Below are 20,047 nucleotides of genomic sequence, written 5' to 3'. Positions count from 1 at the left end.
ATGCAATAATGATTAGATCTACTTCGATGTGGCTACTGTTCACAGAATTCATGATGCTAACATATTTCCCCTTAGACATCTTTTCTGTAGGTTTAGACATTCTCAGAACATTGCCTTGGCACAGTGATTAAAATGCAACACTGTGGGCAAACTCTGCCCACAGCCTGGAATTAAATCTTGACGAGTCTCAAATTTAATCCTATCCTTATTTCTAAGATTGCAGAATTATATATACAAATTCAGCTAGAATAGCCACTGGTTCAGTTTCACTCAGAAAACTTTAACCCAACTCTTTCTTCTCTAATACTGCACCACATAGTAATTGTATAAAACTCTGCTTTGGAATAATGCATGAATTTCTAGTAGTCAAGGTATAAATGGCAATGGTGACCTCCTACTCTCTCTAATAAGTATGATGCTTTGATGTTTTTTCCACACAGAAAATTTCCTTTACTATTAATCACTTTGTTGATACATTATTCATTGAATGTTCACTGAATCACAGTTCCTCAAAATATTATTCCAGCTGCCTAGGTGCTAGTCTTGAACTATAATATTGGTTCATGTGCTAAAAGAGAAATAGATCTTTTTTTAACATCTATTTCAGCTGCAATGTGGAGATGTGATCACCAGATGGCACCCAAAGCTATCTTATTTCACTAACGGTACCTATCATTTGTGCAAAGAAAATTAGCATGCCCCTTTCTATTTTCTAACTTTCTGTATCTCTTTCTATTTAATTCTATTTCTAACCCACAGAAACAACTTTTGGTGGCAATATAAACAACAATGTGGTCTCATGGTTTCCAGTCTGGAAACCGTATCGTCTGTAATTGGCTAGCAAAATGGTGGCCGTGGGTGAATCACAAATAATATGGGAGAAATCTTTGTAGCAGGTAAGGTACAGGCTGCAGCACTCAACTGACTTTGCTTGATCTTGAAGTTAAACAGAGTTGTTTTAATGCCTAGACCATTAGACCAATTAGACCATATAAATAAGAGCAATATGATGCAACCTTAGAGAGAGAGAGCTGGAAAAGCTTCTTGGATGTGTGGGAAGTTATCATCCAGCCCTCTCCCAGAAAAAAATGAAATATCCTAGGAAATATTGAAAAGGCAGAATGTTTCTCTGGATGTGAAAAGAAGCATGTTTTAAAAGACAGAATAGTTGCCTGTAGCTTCCTGCCCACCCCCACTTTGTCAATAGGCCCATTAAGACTAGCCAGGCTAGCCCACTTTACATAATAAAGACTTCAGCAGCAGCTATAGAAAGGCATGATAATAATTGGCCTTTTACTCAACTCTCCACATGGCATCTGAGAACTCATATCTGGATTCAAAACAGCCTAGAGAGTAGCCCCCTGCATGGCACCATGGGAGTCTGACAACCAATCAGAATACATTTCTTACACAGGAACAGGAAAGAGAGAGGTGGGACTAAACAGGGTATAAAAAAGCCTAGCAAGCCCCTTCTTCAGCCCCTCTTCTCTTCTTCTTCACCAACATTGGAGCATGTGATCACCTTTTCTGTTCAGGGCTCAAGCCATGTGGCCCTGTCCAACAATAAACCATCTTTCCAAGCAGCCTCCATGTCTCCAGTGTCTTCTTCCCCACTTGGAGCTGAACCCAGAAGGACATTTCTTTCAACAGATGAGAAGTGAAATGTCTTCAAAGAAAAAACAGAAAGTCCAGTTGCCACTTGAAAAAAGCACCTTTGGGACAACCATGACTTGGATGACTGAGAATATCTGTAGACATTTAGAGAGAAAGTTAAAATATATTAATACTTATATCTGAAGCCACTTCTTTATCTTTTTTCTTTCTTTTCTATTTTTCTTTCACTGTTTGCTTTTCTTTCACTTTTTGGCTTTGATGTCTTTTTCTTTTTTCTTCCTTGCTTTATACTAGCTTGTGTTAGTTTTTATCTTATTAAAAGTGTTGATTAGATATGAAAAGTTAAACAGTCAAAATGTGTAAGAGGACCAGGAAATAGTACGCGGTAACCTAGAGTAAAAACTGTGTGGGGCAGGGGAAAATCACAGAAGGTAGTGGCAAACCACATCTTTGTTATTACCAGAAAATCTCTGATGGTTATGCAAAAATGAAAATTATTCAAAAGTACTTTGCATGTTGTAATCAGTACAAATGCAGCATATCGCAATTTATGCCAGTATGACAACATATTTGTCTGTCAGTGCACAGATTGAAGGAAAGCACTAGAGTCCATTTGCTGCAGGAGCCCTTGTCTGCCTTCCTAATCTTCTACCCCTTTCATTAAGAATGGATAAATGTTTTCATATAATGTGTTAACTTTTTCCTGTATATTTGCATCCAAATTATTCATGACTTGGTCATTTCACACCAACCCCTTTAACTAGCTATTATGTTGGATTCTGCTGTATTGATTCATTCATGTTTGTTCTGCCTAGCATCTGGACCAAATCACTCTGCTTGCTTGCTCTGATTTGCTTTTAACCTGCTTGTTTTCACTGGGGGTAGTGAAGAATAATGCCTCCATTAACCTCAGCATCCACAGTTGGTGCAAAAAAAAAATTCCTAGTTGTCTAAACTCATGAGCTCCCCCCCCCCCCCCCAAGGTAAAAGCTGTATCTTTGTTCTGGTTTGTGTCTCCTCCCCCAACTCAGGGGCTGTTTCTTTTGTTCCTACTCTAATTCCCCTTTCTTCATCTTCTGTTTCAAGTTTCCAAGCTGCCTTCCCTGGTCCTTCCCCCTTCTGCTTCTTTCCCAAAGAATTTGGAAAGCTGCAGGCCCAGAGTTATTTGCTGCTGCTGCTGTTGCTGCTGGCTTCATTTTCTTCCCCTCCCTGTTTCCCTGGAGCAAAAGTTGTATTTCTTCCCTTCCCAGACCTCCATCCCACCCCGCTTCTTCCTAATCTGGAGAAAGAGACAAAGCCAACCTAAGGAATACCCAACACTTTTAGCAAAGGCTGTGTCCAAAGGGGAGAGGGTAAGATAATTGCAACTCAAACCAAGGAAAGCAAGTGAGAAAGAAAAAGGAAGATGGAACCACACTGAAAATATCTGGATACCGTTTGTCCAACATCGCACAGAAAGACGTCTTCTTCAACTTCCTAAACCTGTTGATGTTCTGTACTCCTGAGAAGTTCACTAAGGCTTATGCCTTTCAATAAAATGTGATGATCAGAGAAGATACTACCAGGTTACTGATATTTAGCCACCATGGACTAACATAGTTCTCTTCCTACAATGCCCTATGAAACTATAGCCCTGATTTTTTTCTGGAAAGAAATTTTGTGCCTAAAACTAGATTGCATAAACTTGGATTATATAAGCACACTCACATACACTAGCAGCTCGAAAACATGCAAATGTGGGTAGATAAATAGTTACCACTTCGATATAGTCACTCTGGCCACATGACCACAGAAATGTCTTCGGACAACACTGGCCCCCTCAGCTAAGAAATGGAGATGGACACTGCCCGATAGAGTTGGACATAATTGGACAGGAGAAACTTTTACCTTACTTTGATATACTTTGCATGGGAATAAGTCCTTCCATTTATATAAAGAAGAAGTTGATTGGCTTGAGAATGCCAAAGTCAAGATGTCTTACCTTTTGTAGCTGAACTGGCCCCCATGACATTCTTCCAGGGAGCAGAATCCTCACTCAGAGTCTTTCCCCAATGTTGCATTGAAGGGCTCACTTATCCATCCTTGAGTCATCTTAAACATTTATTGGCATGCAGCAGCATTTGCAGAGGGATTAAAAAGGGCAAGAATGGCTGCAGCACTGCAATATAGGCCCTGGTTGGGCTTGCAGGGGAAGGACAGGCAATGGGATCCATTCCTGAAAACTCCATGTCTTCATTGCCACAGTTACAACACCTGTTCATTGTTCTTTCAGCAGTGATCTAGAATAAGGAAAAAGAGAAGATTACCTTGAACTGCTTCCCACTATCCAAATTGTTAAAGATAAGAATCAGCAGGTCATAGTTTAATTTTGAGGTGACAATGTCATGAACATTGTTAGTGTTATAATTAAAAATATGGGAGGGAGAGAGGGAGGGAGGGAGGGAGGGAGGGAGGGAGGGAGGGAAGGGGAGAGAAAAAGAGCAGTCGCTACAAATTCTGGTCCAGAAAAAGTTAGCTTTGGTTACCCAGAGTGCTATTTGTTATAGGATGATTTTCCAAAATTTTTCCTATCAGCTGCTACCTGGTTGTAGGAAGTTATCATCCAGCCCTCTCCCAGAAAAATGAAATATCCTAGGAATATTGAAAAGGCAGAATATTTCTCTGGATGTGAAAAGAAACATGTTTTAAAAGACAATAGTTGCCTATAGCTTTCTGCCCATCCCCAGCTAATGGGCCATTAAGATGGCCAAGCTAGCCCACTTTACATAATAAAGACTTCTCCTCACTGCAGCTGTAGGGGAAGGGATATTACTCAACTGACCACAAGGCAACTGAGAACTCATCACAGCCTAGAGAGTAGCCCCCTGCATGGCACCATGGGAGTCTGACAACCAGTCAGAATACATTTCTTACACAGGAACAGGAAACAGATGAGGTGGGACTGAACAGGGTATAAAAGCCTAGCAAGCCCCTTCCTCAGCTTTTCTCTTCTTCTCCATCAACATTGAAACATGTGATCACCTTTTCTGGTCAGGCTCAAGCCATGTGGCCCTGTCCAACAATAAACCTCTTTCCAAGCAGCCTCCATGCCTCCAGTGTCTTCTTCCCCACTTGGAGCTGAACCCAGAAGGACATTTTCTTTCAACCACTGGTTTTTTTTTTCAACCAGTTATCATTGACTAAGACATGTAGGATTCCCTCTGAGCCTTGGATTCTCACTGACAATATTCAGGGTGGCTTCAAAGATGTTAGCAAGGGGTTCTCTGCCCAGTTGCTGGATGGGTGTGGCCATGATGGGCGAGACTTAGTCGGCCTCCTGCACCATGGCAGGGGAGGGGTTGCCCTCCCCGGGTTCCGGAGGCTTTCCTCAACCTCCAGGAGGCGAAAATGGCCTTCCCAGGTTCCAGAGGGCTGCTGGAGGCCAGAACCAGCCTGTTTTCTGACTTTTACAAACTTCTGGTAGGCCCATTTTCGCCCTCCCCAAGTGCCCTTCATTTACCTGCATCCAAAACGGGCTGCGTGAAGACTCCTGGGGGAGAGGAAGGGAAGGGTGAGCAGGGCCAGCCAGGAGTGGGATTTGGGGGTTCCCAAACTGCACAGAATCTTAGCTAGAGCTTCTCCTGTGACTCCTCAGCAGCCCCCCACATGTATTTAAGTATTTTCAACTACACCTATTTGATGGAGGCAATATAATCACAATGAGGCCACATGGCTGCATCAAATTGTCATTTAAGCCTACAGTATAGTCTTCCTGGCTTTTTGCCCTATTGCTACTATTGCTGCTATCCAGTCTCCCCTGGACAAATCCATTAATCTTACTTGCTCCTTGACCTTGAATGTTGAAGATGCCTGCATCGTATTTTAATAATAGCCTTGTTGCTATCACACTCTTGTTTTCAGCTTTGGCAGCTTGAGACTTCACAATGTGCAGGAAAGAGACAAAAGAAACAAGAGCTGGCAGTATCTTTAGATGCATTTATATACAGAATAAATATCTTTTTGATCCACAAGGACAATATTTTGGTAGCTGAATATGCTGAGTTTCATGACAAAAGGATGAAGGCCACAGATGGCAGAGCCATATCCCACACATACGCAAAGCTTGGCTTTTCAAAAAAGAATGTACAGATGTTCTTTTCTCATCTGTATGCATGAAATGTGCCAAGAGTCTTTTGCGCTTATGTTACTATTTTTTCATGTATTTCATATTGGAGAAAAGAGAAGGAATGCAAAAGTTCTGCACTGCAAACAGAGAGGGTTCGGGGGGGGGGGGACTAGGAAACAAGGGATATAAAACAGAGTTCAGACCATTTTATTGTATGCCAGTCAGAGTCATATATGTGAAATGGACAGCTATATACATTTAATAAACAATAATCTTTTATACGTTCCAGAAATGTATAAATTTACTGGAAGAGTCGGCAATGTTTCTGTAATTCTCAGAAATGGCTAGCATAGTGAAAGTGGGCATCTTCTATCTTCTTCTGCTATCTATACCTATAGAAATGGCTGTGTGTGTGTATGTGTGTATGTTCCAGCATAACTCTGGAACGCCTCAAGCAATTTCAACCAAACTTGGTACACAGATGACTTACTCTCTGGAAAAAAATACTGTGAGGTAAGACACCCCTAACACCCCTAGGGTTATGTGTTTTGTTAAGATACAGTCTGTTGTGCCTTAAAATGGCTTCTACTGTACTGCCGTAAAATGGTGTCTATTATACAGTGCAGTGGAGGTGCCATGGTAATAGCTTCACAATACTCCACAAGGGGGTGCCCTATGGTAAGGGGGGAAACCCAACATTAGAAATTACGCTTGGTCTGGATATTTTCCCCCTAAAAATAAATACCCGGACAACACCAGGTATAGTAGCTAGTCTACTATAAAGCAAGACTAGTATGATTGGTCTCCAGCATCCCCTCTTGCTCTCTGAGCCTACCATATCTGTATCCTTTAATGGATGTTTCCCCTTGGCCCTTGGGAAGTGGCACACTTCTAAACAAAACCCTGGGTTGTCCCAACATCATGGTATCTATGGGCCTTTCCACATTTGAATCTAACCAGGGCTCAAACATCTTTCTTCTATTGCGTATCCATGATGTTCTATATTCCCCTATTTTCTTAGAGTTGCCCAGGTATTTAATGTATTTAAATAGACATAACAGAGGTAGAATGGGAATCAATACTGAGACAGAAACTCTCGTGTGAGTAGTCCTCATTTAGCAATTGCCTTGAACGGTGTGTAGTCACAATGGTGATTAAAAAGTAACTTTGCAACCAATGTATTCATCATTTTACAGCCAATTAGTACAAGTTTTTGTGTACTAATTGACCTGTGCCTGGCCTATTTTTAACATTTTCTCTTCCTCCCAGAGCAGGCAGACTGTTTAAACAAGCTAACTCTTCCTGAGCTGCTTTTTTCCTCAACACAAGGGAGCTCTAAAAAGTGCTAACTGCAAGTTAATATACTCCGCTCCTTTAGCTTAATTAGTTTGCAGCTTCTGCCTAACACTGACAAGACCCTAATCAGTTTCACACTAAAGGCTTTTGTTTGCTTACTGATTATCCCAATAAGCATTCCACCAGAGTGGGGGAGTGGGGGAAAGGAATGTAAGATTTGTCCTCTCACCTGGTTTCTTGTGAGACAAGTTACTTTGTCATCCCCCAGCTGTTTGGGGTCTTCTGACATTGTAAAGGAAAGCTCCGAAAGTAAAACCATAAGTACAGTCATAGTCACATAATTTTTCACTTAGCTACCATTTTGCTAAATAACAGAGTTGTCTGTCCTAATTGTGGCTGCTAAATGATGACTGCCTTTATTGCTTTTGGTCAATTCAAGCATGGGGGGAAAGCAGTTCACTCAGCAGTGGGGAAAGACTGTCTGATGGGTCCAGATAATGCTGGAAGCTAGTGTGCTGCTTTGCAACATACCAGCTTCCCTTTCATGTGTTTATAAAGTTTTAATACCATAGACAGAGCACACAGTCCTGTGGGAACCAATGGAGGCATCTGTGGCCAAAGGTCCAAAACCACTTGGGGGAACCAAGGGAATCACAACAGGATTAAGGAGTGGGAATTGCAAAACAAATAAAGCATGGAATAGAAAACAACACAATGCTTAAGGCAAACGCGTAGAGTTCTGACTCCACACATCTTAAAATTGCCAGTATGGAGAAACATTTCTATAGATTCCGATTTTAGACTCTGGCATGTTGGGTATCGTTTTACCAATAAAGGAGAATATGTGTAGCTCAGGGTTAAAATGAGGAGTCCACGGTGCTCTGTGAGCTTGGTTGTTTTCTTGCAGACTTTTCATTACCCAAACTAGCGTTGGTCATTAGGAGTGGTGATATTACCTAGTCTGGGTAATAGAAACGTCTGCAAGAAAACAACCAAGCCCAGAGAGCACCGCGGCCCCTCATTTCAACCCTGAGCTCCACTTGTTTTTTTTCCCCCGAATTTTCAAGAGAGAAGCACGGACTATCTGCTATCTGCGTTTAGCAGCTCATGTGTAATTTTCTCCCACTTCATGGTTTTACACGGAGACAACAAAGCAATAGCAGTAGACTTATATACCGCTTCATAGGCCTTTCAGGCCTCTCTAAGCGGTTTACAGAGAGTCAGCATATTGCCCCCAACAATCTGGGTCCTCATTTTACCCACCTCGGAAGGATGGAAGGCTGAGTCAACCCTGAGCCGGTGAGATTTGAACCGCTGACCTGCTGATCTAGCAGTAGCCCGCAGTGCTGCATTTAACCACTGCGCCACCTTGGCTCTTGAGCAAGCATGTTTATTGAGGTGCGGAACGAAAAGCCGAAACAGTTAGGACTATTAGGCCATCAGTCCCGCCGATTTGAGGAGGCTCGCGCCTAAGGAGCCGCGCCAACAGCTCCCTGATGGCCAAGGCCCCCGCCGGCCTTTGGCAGATTTGTTTTAAATTTCGCCTGTACACAGCCGGCCCCTAACCGCGGGGAGGCGGGGCTGAATACCGTAGTAACTTTGAGACCCTATGATAAGCCCTATGCAAAACAACGAGGAGGAGGAGCCAGAGGGAGAGTAAGCAGCCCAGCACTCCTTCGGTTAATAGAACATTTGGTCTCAGAAGAAAGGATTTCCCTCGCTTACTGTCCAATGGGAAGCTAAAGTTGTCCTGGGCGGGCTCACAAGTTGCACAGATGCCTTCTCTCCCCCAATGGGAAGTCCGAGACGATATCTAAGGCGGGGCTTTCGTTTCTTTGTGGAGTTTTACAAAAGATGGCCAGAGTAGGGAACTGGAAGAAAGGGGGAGGGGCTTCCGCAGCCGTTGGTCCCTCCCCTTTTTCTCAGGCTCCGACATCATTGAAGCAGGAGCGGGCTCTCCGTGTTGCGGTCGGCTTTCGTCAGCGGGTAAGCGGGTACGGGAGAAACGGTCGCGGTGGGAGAGAAAGGAGGGAGCCGCCAGTTTCGAAATCCGAGAGGCAAAAGGAGGAAATGAACGTGATTGAGCTAGTCGAGGAAGAAGGACCCGCGCGGGATCACTGAGCCGTGGCTCCAAAATGGCGGCCGTGGAGATGGAGAGGGAATGAATCATTCCCTCGTTCCCGGCGCCCTTTAGCAGCTTTGGAGAGTTTTCTTCTTGTTTCAACTCACTTGTTTCAGTCGGCTACTTTTCCTCAGGAGCTCCTCCATACGCCTCTGGCTCCCTCCTGCCGCGTCTCTTTCAGTTCCTTTAGTTACCTGAAATTCTCTAAATGTGGGACTACAGGCCCCATCATTCCCACCAAGCGCGGTTATTTGTCATGCTCACTAGGAAATAACAAAGTTCCTACTCGTCTGGGAGTGGTTGAAGGAAGGCCGTTGTATAATGTTTTCTTCTCCGCTACTTTTTTTAGGGTCACTGCCAAATTATCTTTCTTCTGATTTGTTTTTTCTTTGCCTCCCCGACGCTCCAAGCGCTTTCAGATTCTGCTTCTCCGTCCCATCCACTTTCAGAACTTTCACCATCTGGTCTCCTTTCACAGGCAACTTTCCTATGCTTTCACACAAGCAACTTTGTCACATTGTTTTCTACAATTATTTTCTTCTGCCTCTTGATAGAAAAAGTTTATTTTCATCTGTTTGTGTTGCCTAGTTACAATCGTAACTTTTTTTAATCCCAACACACATTTCACACAAGGAAATATGGCACATGTATTTCCCCTCTGATTGATGGTTTGAAGTTTCAAGTGACATTCATGGCAAAAAATTCTTGTGCAATATGGTTCGCTTTTATAGATTTTACAAGGACAAGGTGGATTTTAACAAAAAGTGGAGTTCATGGGTTTTCAAGAGAACACAGGATTAGGTATCTTTTGTCTCCCATCTGTGTTGAAACAAACTCATGTCTGTGATTGAACATTAATGGAGTTGTTTTGAGAAAATTAGCTTTTGCATCTGTTTGACAGTATTTAATGTTTTCAGCCCCTAACTGTAAAGTTAGAAAACAGGCCTCAAACAGTGCTTTGGATTTAGCTGCCTTTCATAAAATGTAGTTAAGCTCATTAGTTTCACAGAACATGATAGCGTAACTATTAATCAGAGATCGAAATCTGCCAAAATTCCTGTATACTACAGGAAGAATATGAACTGAGGGAAAAGGATGCTAGGTTTATAATGTTACATCTGAATGAAAATGTCCTCACCAACATTTAATAAAGTTGTTCTAAGTAATATACTGTACTATTTTTATGTTAAATGGAAAAATAAACAATCGTGTAGTAATTTTGCCTGTGTTAGAACCATTGTACCTCAGTTTTATTACTATATTATCCATTTTTCTGTACCAGTCATAATTGTTGATTAAGCCATTCATTGCTCATCATCTTTTTAATAATAAAATGCCTGTTTAAATACTATCCTTCTATTGTGGCTTACATTGTATAATAAATTTAATAATAAAAAATCACAGCCAACAACATTGTTCTGGGATCCAGCAATATAATCTTGGTAATTCTAAACAACACTTTAAATTCCTTAAAATTCCCCTCAACAAAACACCAGTTTTGTATCTAGTCTCTACTCACTGCTAAATAATTTGGTAACTTCTTAGCTTATGTTACCTTCCAGCTCACATTTTTCATTTATGAGACAAGATTTATCATAATCCTCATCTTCATCCCACTTTTTAATCACTAGATTCCATACATCCCTAGATATTCTACTGATTTTCAAAAGTCAATTTCCATAATGTTAAATCTATGACTAATATTTGTCAGTTCATTATAAAACTTTAGTTGACCAGGTCAATAAAATTTATCTTGTATTTTTATCATGGTTTTGCTCAAAAAAATCATTCTAGATTTTTTTTCCCCTCAGTTACTTTTAAATATCCTTTTTCACCTCAGTTATTTGCTAATACTATTTGAGCCCAGTCCATAGTAACTATGGTATATTTTCTAAGAGGAACTGGTAGTATCAATATCCTTAAAGTTTTAAGATTTAAATGGTTGATAAAGCTATAGTTGTGAATAGTATTTTAGTTCTGCAATAATATAATTTGGAAAAGTGGGGAATATTTTTCAGTTCATTTAAGAGTATACAACCAGGATGGATAAAATCATTTTTAAAAAATCAGATTTTTAAATTTTAAATTGGTATATTTATTTATATCAAAATTTATTTTAATAAAATGCTTTTGGAGTAAAAATCTTATCTAAAGATAGTTTTATATTTAAGATATAAAATATGTATATTCTCCAATATTTACATTTTTGATAAACTCGTTCAATGAATCCAAGCTCTGCAAGCTGAGACTGCATTGATGCATTCACACAATTTCACAGTAACCATGAGATAAATCATAAAACAAAGTTCAGGAATATTCCTTTATTCCATTGTTTGGCAAATCGATGTACACTACAAACTGTATGATTGTTTGAAGAGAAATGCATCTGCACCACCAGGCTCTTAAATGTGAGGAAGAAGGACAAGCAGTAAAAATGAAAGTGAAACCTAAGCAGCTTATAAATATAATATTAAAGTGCCCCTGTCATTTCAGATCCATCATGGCAGCGCCTGTTAGGGGGCATCCACACATCTGCCTGCCACATCCCTCACCTTGTTGTGTCACTGCTGCATCACGGTCCTTCCATTAAAATGAATGGGATTGTCAGTGAATCAACAGCAGGTCAGGTGGAGCTGCTACGGGACAGAGATGACAGTTGCTCTTTGAAAATTATGATTTAAATCAAATCCACCCTGTATACGACTAATGAATAGCAAACTAAAACATGATTCAACTGTGTGTGTGTGTGTGTGTGTGTGTGTGTGTGTGTGTGTGTACACATATAGATGTATAGAAGACATTTTCAGTTATTACAATGAATTTCTTGCAGGAAATCTATGCATTATGTTGGACTGAGTTTCAACTAGAAAGACACTATTTAGCATTTTTCCACAGAAGTTACTACATGGCTTTCCTCTCTGCTATATTGACTTCCACTCCCAATCTGCAATTTGAGAATAATAGTGACCTCTCTAATTCAGTAGTTGTAAGAAAGTTTTGAATGTAATTGTTCCATAAAACATATAATATAACCATAACCAAAAGGAATAATTAGCATACTTTTATTTATATTATTTTGTTCATAGGAACAGCGGAAGTCCCCACAATGTATGCCAGATACTTTATTTAATTACTGAATACACTTCTTACTGGTCTCAGGTAGGTGGTGCTAGACCACCTGCTGTATGGAATCTTCTATAAAATGGGAGAAGAGGAAGGACTGCATCAAGCACCATTATTGGTAAGTAATAAATAATGTAGGGGACAAAGGTTCACTAAAATGAATGAGTGTATATAAGCTGAAGTAAAATGGATTAAACAATTACTTGTTACTTTATCACTTGTTCCATGTTTTCCTGCCAACATAGACTTGGTTTTCGGAGCATCATAAAGCAGAAAGTTTAGTTTTCATTCTGTAACTCATGCTAGATCCTAGTTTTAGTTCTAAGAGCCGTGGTGGCGCAGTGGGTAGAGTGCAGTACTGCAGGCCACTTCAGCTGACTGCTAGATCAGCAGTTCAGCGGTTCAAATCTCACCGGCTCAGGGTTGACTCAGCCTTCCATCCTTCCGAGGTGGGTAAAATGAGGACCCGGATTGTTGTTGGGGGCAATATGCTGACTCTGTAAACCACTTAGAGAGGGCTGAAAGCCCTATGAAGCGGTATATAAAAATCTGCTGTTGCTATTGCTATATGTTACTAATAGAAACAATGGTATATTTTTCTGTACCGTGGAAAAGAGCGGAGTAACAGTTCCACACTCAATGTGCAGAGGAGGCCAACAATTAAAAAGAAACATTTAGCAATGATTGTTGGATCTCTCCCATAGGAGCAGAAGTTGGCATTGGGATTGTTATGGTACTTATAAACTTGCATATCACTATGTCAATTTCTCATCAATATAATGGTATGCTTTAGTTTATATGATTACACTTTGTTTTTTGCATATACAAAAGTTTGTTTCAACATAATTTTAAAAATCCTGACTGGTTGCTTCTCTAATCCAAAAATCTGATGTGTGTTAATTCAGAGTTCCCCAACCTTGCGGACTGGGGATGGTTCTGCATGAACGACATGCACACATCGCCACCGCTCGCGCAAATGGAGTGTGCATCCACACACTTGCCCGCTGGTCATGCAAGTGGTGTTGCATGTGCTTGCCATTTCTGTGTCCGAGTTGCAAATAGTTCATAGCCCACTAGTGGTCGCAGCCCAGACGTTGGGGACCCTATGTTAATTTATTGCGCTGATTTCCTTGTCTGTTTAGATATAATGCAAAAAGGACTTATTTGTCTCTATATTACAAAGCATTCTCATATTAAGATCTGTTAGATCAGTTCCTGTTCAAAGTTACATGGATGATGAGTGAATAATGCCTATGACCAGTCCTTGAAGTTCTGGCTGTTTCAGCCCCCCAGAGTCTCATGCTCATCATTTAAGTTCTTTCCTGCCAGCTACCCACTAGCAAAGCCAATCAGGAAGCCAGCAAAGAAGGTCCCAAGTCATTTCGGTAAGCCCCGTCTTCCTGCACTTGTGTGAGACCCTGCTTTCCCAAGCTTCTATGCACTTGCATTAAGCTGCACTCTTCTTTCTCTAGTTCTCTTCCATACACAGCCTATGTTGCCCCTCCCCATCCCCCTTCACTTGCTCAGTCTGCACTGGGCCTCCCCTCCCCCATAGAATGAAGCACACTCTATGGTCATAAATGCAGAGAGGTTGCCAAGAGCCTAAATTTTGATCACATGAACAGCCATAACTTTGGTGACTGGTCACAAATGCTGTTCATTCAATGCTACTGTAACTTTGAACAGTTGCTGAATGAATAGTCATTAAGTCAGAATTATCTATTTTAGAATGCTAAAATATTTTTGCTGTCCTCTTCAAATATTTCTTTCTATATCATAGTCCCTCTCCCCTTAGTGATAGGGAGGAAAAAGGAGGGTCATATCTAAGTAATACCTCTGAGGAAGGTTGGAGTTGACTAGCTGAAAAATCAGAATACATTTCCATGAATAAAAATGGATTTGAACCCAGTCTTCCCTATCATAGTTCAGTATTTGAGTTGCACTGCTCAGAATTCTTGCCTTCTAATCAATTTTTTATTCCTTTAACAGCATTTACATATTCTGATTCTTGTCTTCAATAACCAGTCATTTTTGTATATTGGGGGCAGTTCCTACCTATAGGTGATATTGGCTGTGAACATCTTGGAATTTTATATCCAATTTTCTGGTAGGACAATGGAAAAATGCTTTGGTCCAGTGTACCTCAAAGAGTTATATTTTTCCTTTTATAAAATAGATATTTGAACACTGCTATCATGCCATTCCTAATCCTTCTTTTCATTAAACTAGATATACTCAGTTTCTGCAGCCATTCTTCATGCTTTAGCCTCCAGTCCCCTAATCATTTTTGTTCTCTTCTGCATTCTTCTGGAGTCCACATCTTTTTTACATCGTGGTGTATTCCAAGTGTAGCCTTACCAAGCATTATAAAGTGGTATTCTTTTTTACATCATGGTGTATTCCAAGTGTATCCTTACCAAGACATTATAAAGTGGTATTAACACTTAACGTGATCTTGATTCTATCCCTCTGTTTATGCAGCATAGAACTGTGTCGGCTTTTTTGGCAACTGCTGCACACTGGGTGGCTCATATTTAAATGGTTGTCCACTAGGATTCGTAAGTTCCCTCTCATAGTTACTACTATTGAGTGAGGTATCACATATGCTGAACCTGTGCATTTTGTTTTTCTTGCCTAAATCCTGAATAAGATACTGTCTTTTGATGGAAATCAATTGTTATGGGGGAAATTGATCACACAACTTTAGGCTTAAAAAAATTGCACAAGAAAGATGGGGTATCACCAATATCTTAATTTTTGAAAGTTCGGAATAGAATTCAATGAATGAATGAATGAATTCATAAATGCAAACTTTTTTTTTTTTTTGAGCTCTCAAGTTGGGGCTGACTCCTGACATCTACCTTGTCAAGTCCATGCAGGTTTTTGGAAGTGGTTTGCCATTGCTGTTGCCTTTTCTCTATGACTGACAGATGGACTGGCCCAAAGTTACCCATCTGGCTTCATATCTAAGGTGGAATTAGAACTTGCAGTCTCCCAATTTCAAGCCCGGTGCCTTAACCATTACATCAAACTGGCTATCGCTCAAAAACTATTACACTGGAAACAATGAAGGACTGGTCCACAGTGCCTTTGCCAGCAAAAACTGAGCTCGGGAAGACTATGTGCAACCCTCCTAAGCTTTGTTTTTGCTGGCAGAGGGTTGCAGATGGGTGTCACAGCTGAAAACGGAGCTTGGGAGCCCGTTTTCACTGGCAGAGCATTCAGGCCACCACTGACACTCCCAACATGAGTGATGTCGAGCTGGCCATGCCCACCCTGGCCACCCCCACCCCCCAAGGTCAAACACAACCCTGATGCGGCCCTCAATGAAACCAAGTTTGATACCCTCTGCTATACACTATTGCTAATTAGGGTAAAATATTTCTACCTTTCTTTAGACATTCTACTTCCAGAGTGAAGGTATATATCTATCAATTGCATATCCAAACTGCTTTTATTTTAAGTTATTGATTTTCAAATACAGAAAGTTAAAAGATAAAGACAAGAAAGAAAAGGTTTTAAAAAGAAAAAAGATCAAGAATGATAGATAAAGAGTTCAAAAAAAAGAAATAGAAAAAGAATTATTTCTGACTTGGTTTAATATGGTTATGAATACAAATATATCAAACTCTTACTTTAAAATTAACATTTTTGACAATGTTTCTACAATTACATATAGTATATGTCACATGATTTAGTCAAAATACCATTAACTATATTCAGGTCTTTACAGATGTATATATTAACTTGATTCCTTTAATAAAATTCATATCTTCCAGAACTTTAAACAAAAATTCCCAATTCAAATTATCAAAAGCTTTCTTAGCACCTACAATTAGTACAAGTTTTTTTCACTACGTTAAACAGCTTTTATTTAATATGCAAAGCCTTTTTAGAAGATAGTTAACTAATGATATTTTCTGTTTTCACTAGGACACAATGTTTGTACGTGGACTGAAGAGGAAACGTATTGAAGGTGAAGATGATATTGAAGGAAGTTTTACTGGCTTTAAAGCTATTCCTTCATATAACCTTCAGCGCCAGACACTGCTAGACATGTCATTGGTAAAACTTCAGCTCTGCCACATGCTTGTTGAACCTAATCTGTATCGTTCAGTGCTTATAGCAAACACCGTACGGCAGATCCAAGAAGAAATGACTCAAGATGGAAGTTGGCAGATGATAAATCCTCAGAGTACAGGACCAGCCTCTCTGGACCGTCTTGTTTCAACAGATATTCTCTGTCGTTCTTCCAAAGAGCAAACTGAAGAAAAGCTTGCTCAAGAATATAGTGGTTTCTCTAAGAATTTTGAGGACACACAATCACAAGAGAATGTAGACATCTTAAGGCCTGCTGTGCTACAAGCATCCAGAAGCTTGCAGGGAAACATGTGGGAGATGGATAGCATTCCAGAAAATAGAGTAAACTTCCATAAGTCATCATTAGATCAAATATTTGAAACTAAAACTTCTGACGCTGTTGAAGATCTTTTTTCAGAAGTTGACAGTTCTTATTACACTCTTGATACTGTATTAACAGGGATGATGGGCAATACAAAAATGGGACACTGTGATGTTCTTGAAACCTTTCCTCAAGGAGCCACAAATTCAATTCTAACTGTAAGTCTGATCTTAATGAGCTTGATCATTTTGTAGAGATTCTGGTTGAATCTTGAAACTAAGAAAAATCCCTTGAAGAAGCTAGGTTGTAAACAATAAAACTTTTTGAGATATTTTGTTCTCTTAAACCTGGATGTGATCTTCCCTTACCGGCTTGCCCCCAATTCACATCATTTTGCAAAATTGAGTTAATTTATAAAATTAACCCATAATTTGTAGTGTTCAGTTTTGCTAAGTATATACTTTAGTGGCCACAGTCCGGAGATAATCAAAAGCATACATTTAAATTGTCATGCCCAAGCTTTTTAAAAATTAATTTAAATCTACAACAACACATTATATATCGCAAATTACTTTGGGAATTCCCTAATTTTCAGCAGCACACTGACATGTCAAAAGATCTCTAGATGTAATCATGTACTCTGTATTCTGACCATGCATTTTTCTATTTTTGAGGCCTAACTTACCAGGAGGCTCTTCTAACATTAAGGGCAAATTAGTATATCAGGATTATTCTTTCTTGCCTATCTCATAACTGCAGGGTGAAACTGTTAAAGACACTCCAGTCCTTAAAATACCACAAATGAAGTCAAATCCCATAATGTCTAGTTTAGGAGTGCTTCCCTGCAGCCTACCAGAACCTTGAGATTGTACCACCACCATTCAGAAGCAAAGTGATCACCATGAGTACATTATTTCCCAGAAGTATTTTCTTACCACCCCAGAGAAGGGGGCAGAACTGAAAATTTCAGTGCATCGCTTCTAGTGATATCATCTTACTCAAGGGACTACGTTTGCCCGACAAAAACTTAATAATTTCAAATTAAGAAACTTTTAACTACCCCTGGCATTAGTGCCTGCTGTTTCGTTTTATGGAATTAATTTGGTATAAAGAGAAAATGCTTCGGTTTTCCCTCCTTAATTTCACATAAATGCTATGTTCTGTAAGTTTATTTACCACATGAGCTCTTGGAAAAATTGTAAAGCAGCTATTTCTCATTTTCTTAGTTTTTTCTGTTTTTTCTTTTAAAATTATAATTTTTTTAAAAAAAGTATCAGTGTTCAGAATATTATAGCTATTTTCTGAAGATATATTTTTGCTATGAATTCTGTCTCAAAACTGCTTATTTAATATCTTGAAATATTTGCAGTTGTATTTTTTAATTGTTTTGAAAAAGGGACTTTTCTCCCTTATAACTGACTACCCCTGCATAGTGCAGTAGAGTAGAAGTATGTGTAATTGTTAACTACAAGCTGAACTGTTATTGGCATTCAGCCTTGAAGTAGAGTATTAGAAATCAAGTTATTCTTGAAACCTAAACATCTGAGGAAGAGCTTCCAATAGGCTTCAGGAACTCTTGATGCATTTAAACTTCACTTCAAGCCATGTTTTTGTTATCTTCAAGCATAAATTATATGGGTTTTATTTATAAATATTTATATAACTCTGTCATCAAACAAATTATTGGCTGAAGTTTACCATTTACTTTTATATTTAGGGGAAAACACCCCTTTATTGCACTAATTACTAACCAACTGTTACAGAGGACTTCAAGTTCTCCAAACTTAAATTGTTCTAGTTGCCAGTCTGTAAATGTGCATTCCTTTGAGTCCTTATAAACATATTATCTCAGCAAATTATTATTTAAGAGAAACATACATTCACATGCATGTAATTATCTACTAAAAATCCTAGTGCATACCATTTATAATAAATTGCCCATTTTCTTTCCTTGTTAACTGGAGATATAGATAAAACAATTGCAAGGTGACGGAAAAAAAGAATGAAACAATTATTTTGAGCAAAATAAACATTTGCTTCAATATCAACATAACTATTACCATTGCAGGCCATTTTAGCTATTTTGCATTTGTTCCCTGTGATTAAAATTGGATTGGTTGCTTGCTTAAAATAAATTCTTTGAAAATGGTTTCTCTGGTGATGCTGAGATCAAATATAGATTTCAAAATATTGGACACATTTCTCCCAGCATGTCATAGATGCAGTATATCTTTGTGTAAAGGAAGTTAACCCTAACTCTAACCAGTAAGGTTCATTATGCACAATTAAAGCAACTGTTCTATGCATAAAGATCCATGTCTTCTGTGTACATCATTAAATGTCTTTGTCTTGGTTTATATATTAGAATTTAAGACCATTTTGCATGATTATCCCTTCCTGAGATTTAATGGGGCAGCTTATATGAAAGTAGCTTCATGACTGTGGCCTTAATAATTTAAGTGCTTTTGAAACAGCTAATTTGAAAATAGCACTGTATGTTTTTTAATCTTGGCAAGTACTGCCTAATTTTGTAATTCAGTTTTGTGTCAGACCACATAATTTGTAAGGAGATCTTTCTTAAACATTTGGAAGTGACTAATATCTTTTTATATTAAAGTTGAATATGAAATGACTATTCTGATATTAGTAATTTTTGTGTACTAATTTTGATCTTATGAGAACAGGACTGATGAAATTTCTTTCTTGGTAGTAGTTTAATGAAGTGTTTTAAAGTAGAAAATATTTATTGTAAATATTCTTGCTGTTTTTAGGGCAAAATGTTATATTTACCAAAACAGGATTTAGAGAAAATCCATTGGAACCTTTCAAGAACATAACATTACAGAATTTTATGCTTATTCTTGCATTATCAGTTCCAAAGAGGTCATAAATCGCATTTCTAATGGTAACACTACCCTATAAAAAGGACATAAATTAAATGGCTACAAAGTTACCACACAGTCCAAACAATATTTTCTATACAGAAAGGAACTACAGGTAGTCCTTAATGACCAAGATTGGGACCAGCAACACAGGCATAAAGCAAAAAAATAATGATGACATAAGTTCCAGTTGTGGTCATTAAGCGAATTGTGTGGGCATAAAGTATGACGTGACCATGACTTGCAATTTCCAGTCAGCTTCCCCAGTGATTGCTGGCAGAAAGGTTGCAAATGTGACCACGTGACTGTGGGATGCTGCAGTCGTAATTGCATGCAGAGTCGCCATGTATATGACTAATCAAAACTAACAACATAAAACATTGCTGAAAAAAATTAATTTAGACGATGTATGTTTTAACTGGGTTTAGAAAAGATTAAGGAACACTGCTAAGGAACACTGGGAAATTGTGAAAGCCAAAGGCTACCCAAAAGAATTCAGTATG

At 39.1% G+C, this 20,047-nt stretch overlaps 1 protein-coding gene and 1 long non-coding RNA gene across 2 annotated transcripts; one reads left to right on the top strand and one right to left on the bottom strand.

Moving 5' to 3' along the window:
- Positions 1-1,708: 1,708 nt before the first annotated feature.
- On the bottom strand, positions 1,709-7,879 carry LOC116519128. Its single transcript, XR_004256626.1, has 3 exons — positions 7,245-7,879; positions 3,596-3,893; positions 1,709-1,748 (listed from the first exon to the last, which is right to left on the bottom strand). It is a non-coding gene; the product is annotated as an uncharacterized LOC116519128 (long non-coding RNA).
- A 1,021-nt stretch (positions 7,880-8,900) lies between these two features.
- CDCA4 (cell division cycle associated 4) lies at positions 8,901-19,295 on the top strand. Its single transcript, XM_032235184.1, has 3 exons — positions 8,901-9,001; positions 12,224-12,378; positions 16,194-19,295. Exons 2-3 carry the CDS (start codon positions 12,340-12,342, stop codon positions 16,914-16,916), a joined length of 762 nt encoding a protein of 253 aa, XP_032091075.1. The 5' UTR covers positions 8,901-9,001; positions 12,224-12,339; the 3' UTR covers positions 16,917-19,295.
- Positions 19,296-20,047: the final 752 nt, after the last annotated feature.

Source organism: Thamnophis elegans, chromosome 1 (assembly GCF_009769535.1).
Source record: "Thamnophis elegans isolate rThaEle1 chromosome 1, rThaEle1.pri, whole genome shotgun sequence".
In the NCBI taxonomy this organism is placed as follows: domain Eukaryota; kingdom Metazoa; phylum Chordata; class Lepidosauria; order Squamata; family Colubridae; genus Thamnophis; species Thamnophis elegans.
This window is presented reverse-complemented; position numbering and strand designations above follow the sequence as displayed.

Excerpts from the sequence above, each read along its gene's own strand:
- CDCA4 (XM_032235184.1), top strand. The coding sequence starts at position 12,340 with ATGGGAGAAGAGGAAGGACTGCATCAAGCACCATTATTG. Across the intron at positions 12,379-16,193 it reads TGCATCAAGCACCATTATTG|GACACAATGTTTGTACGTGG; the intron begins GTAAGTAATAAA and ends TGTTTTCACTAG.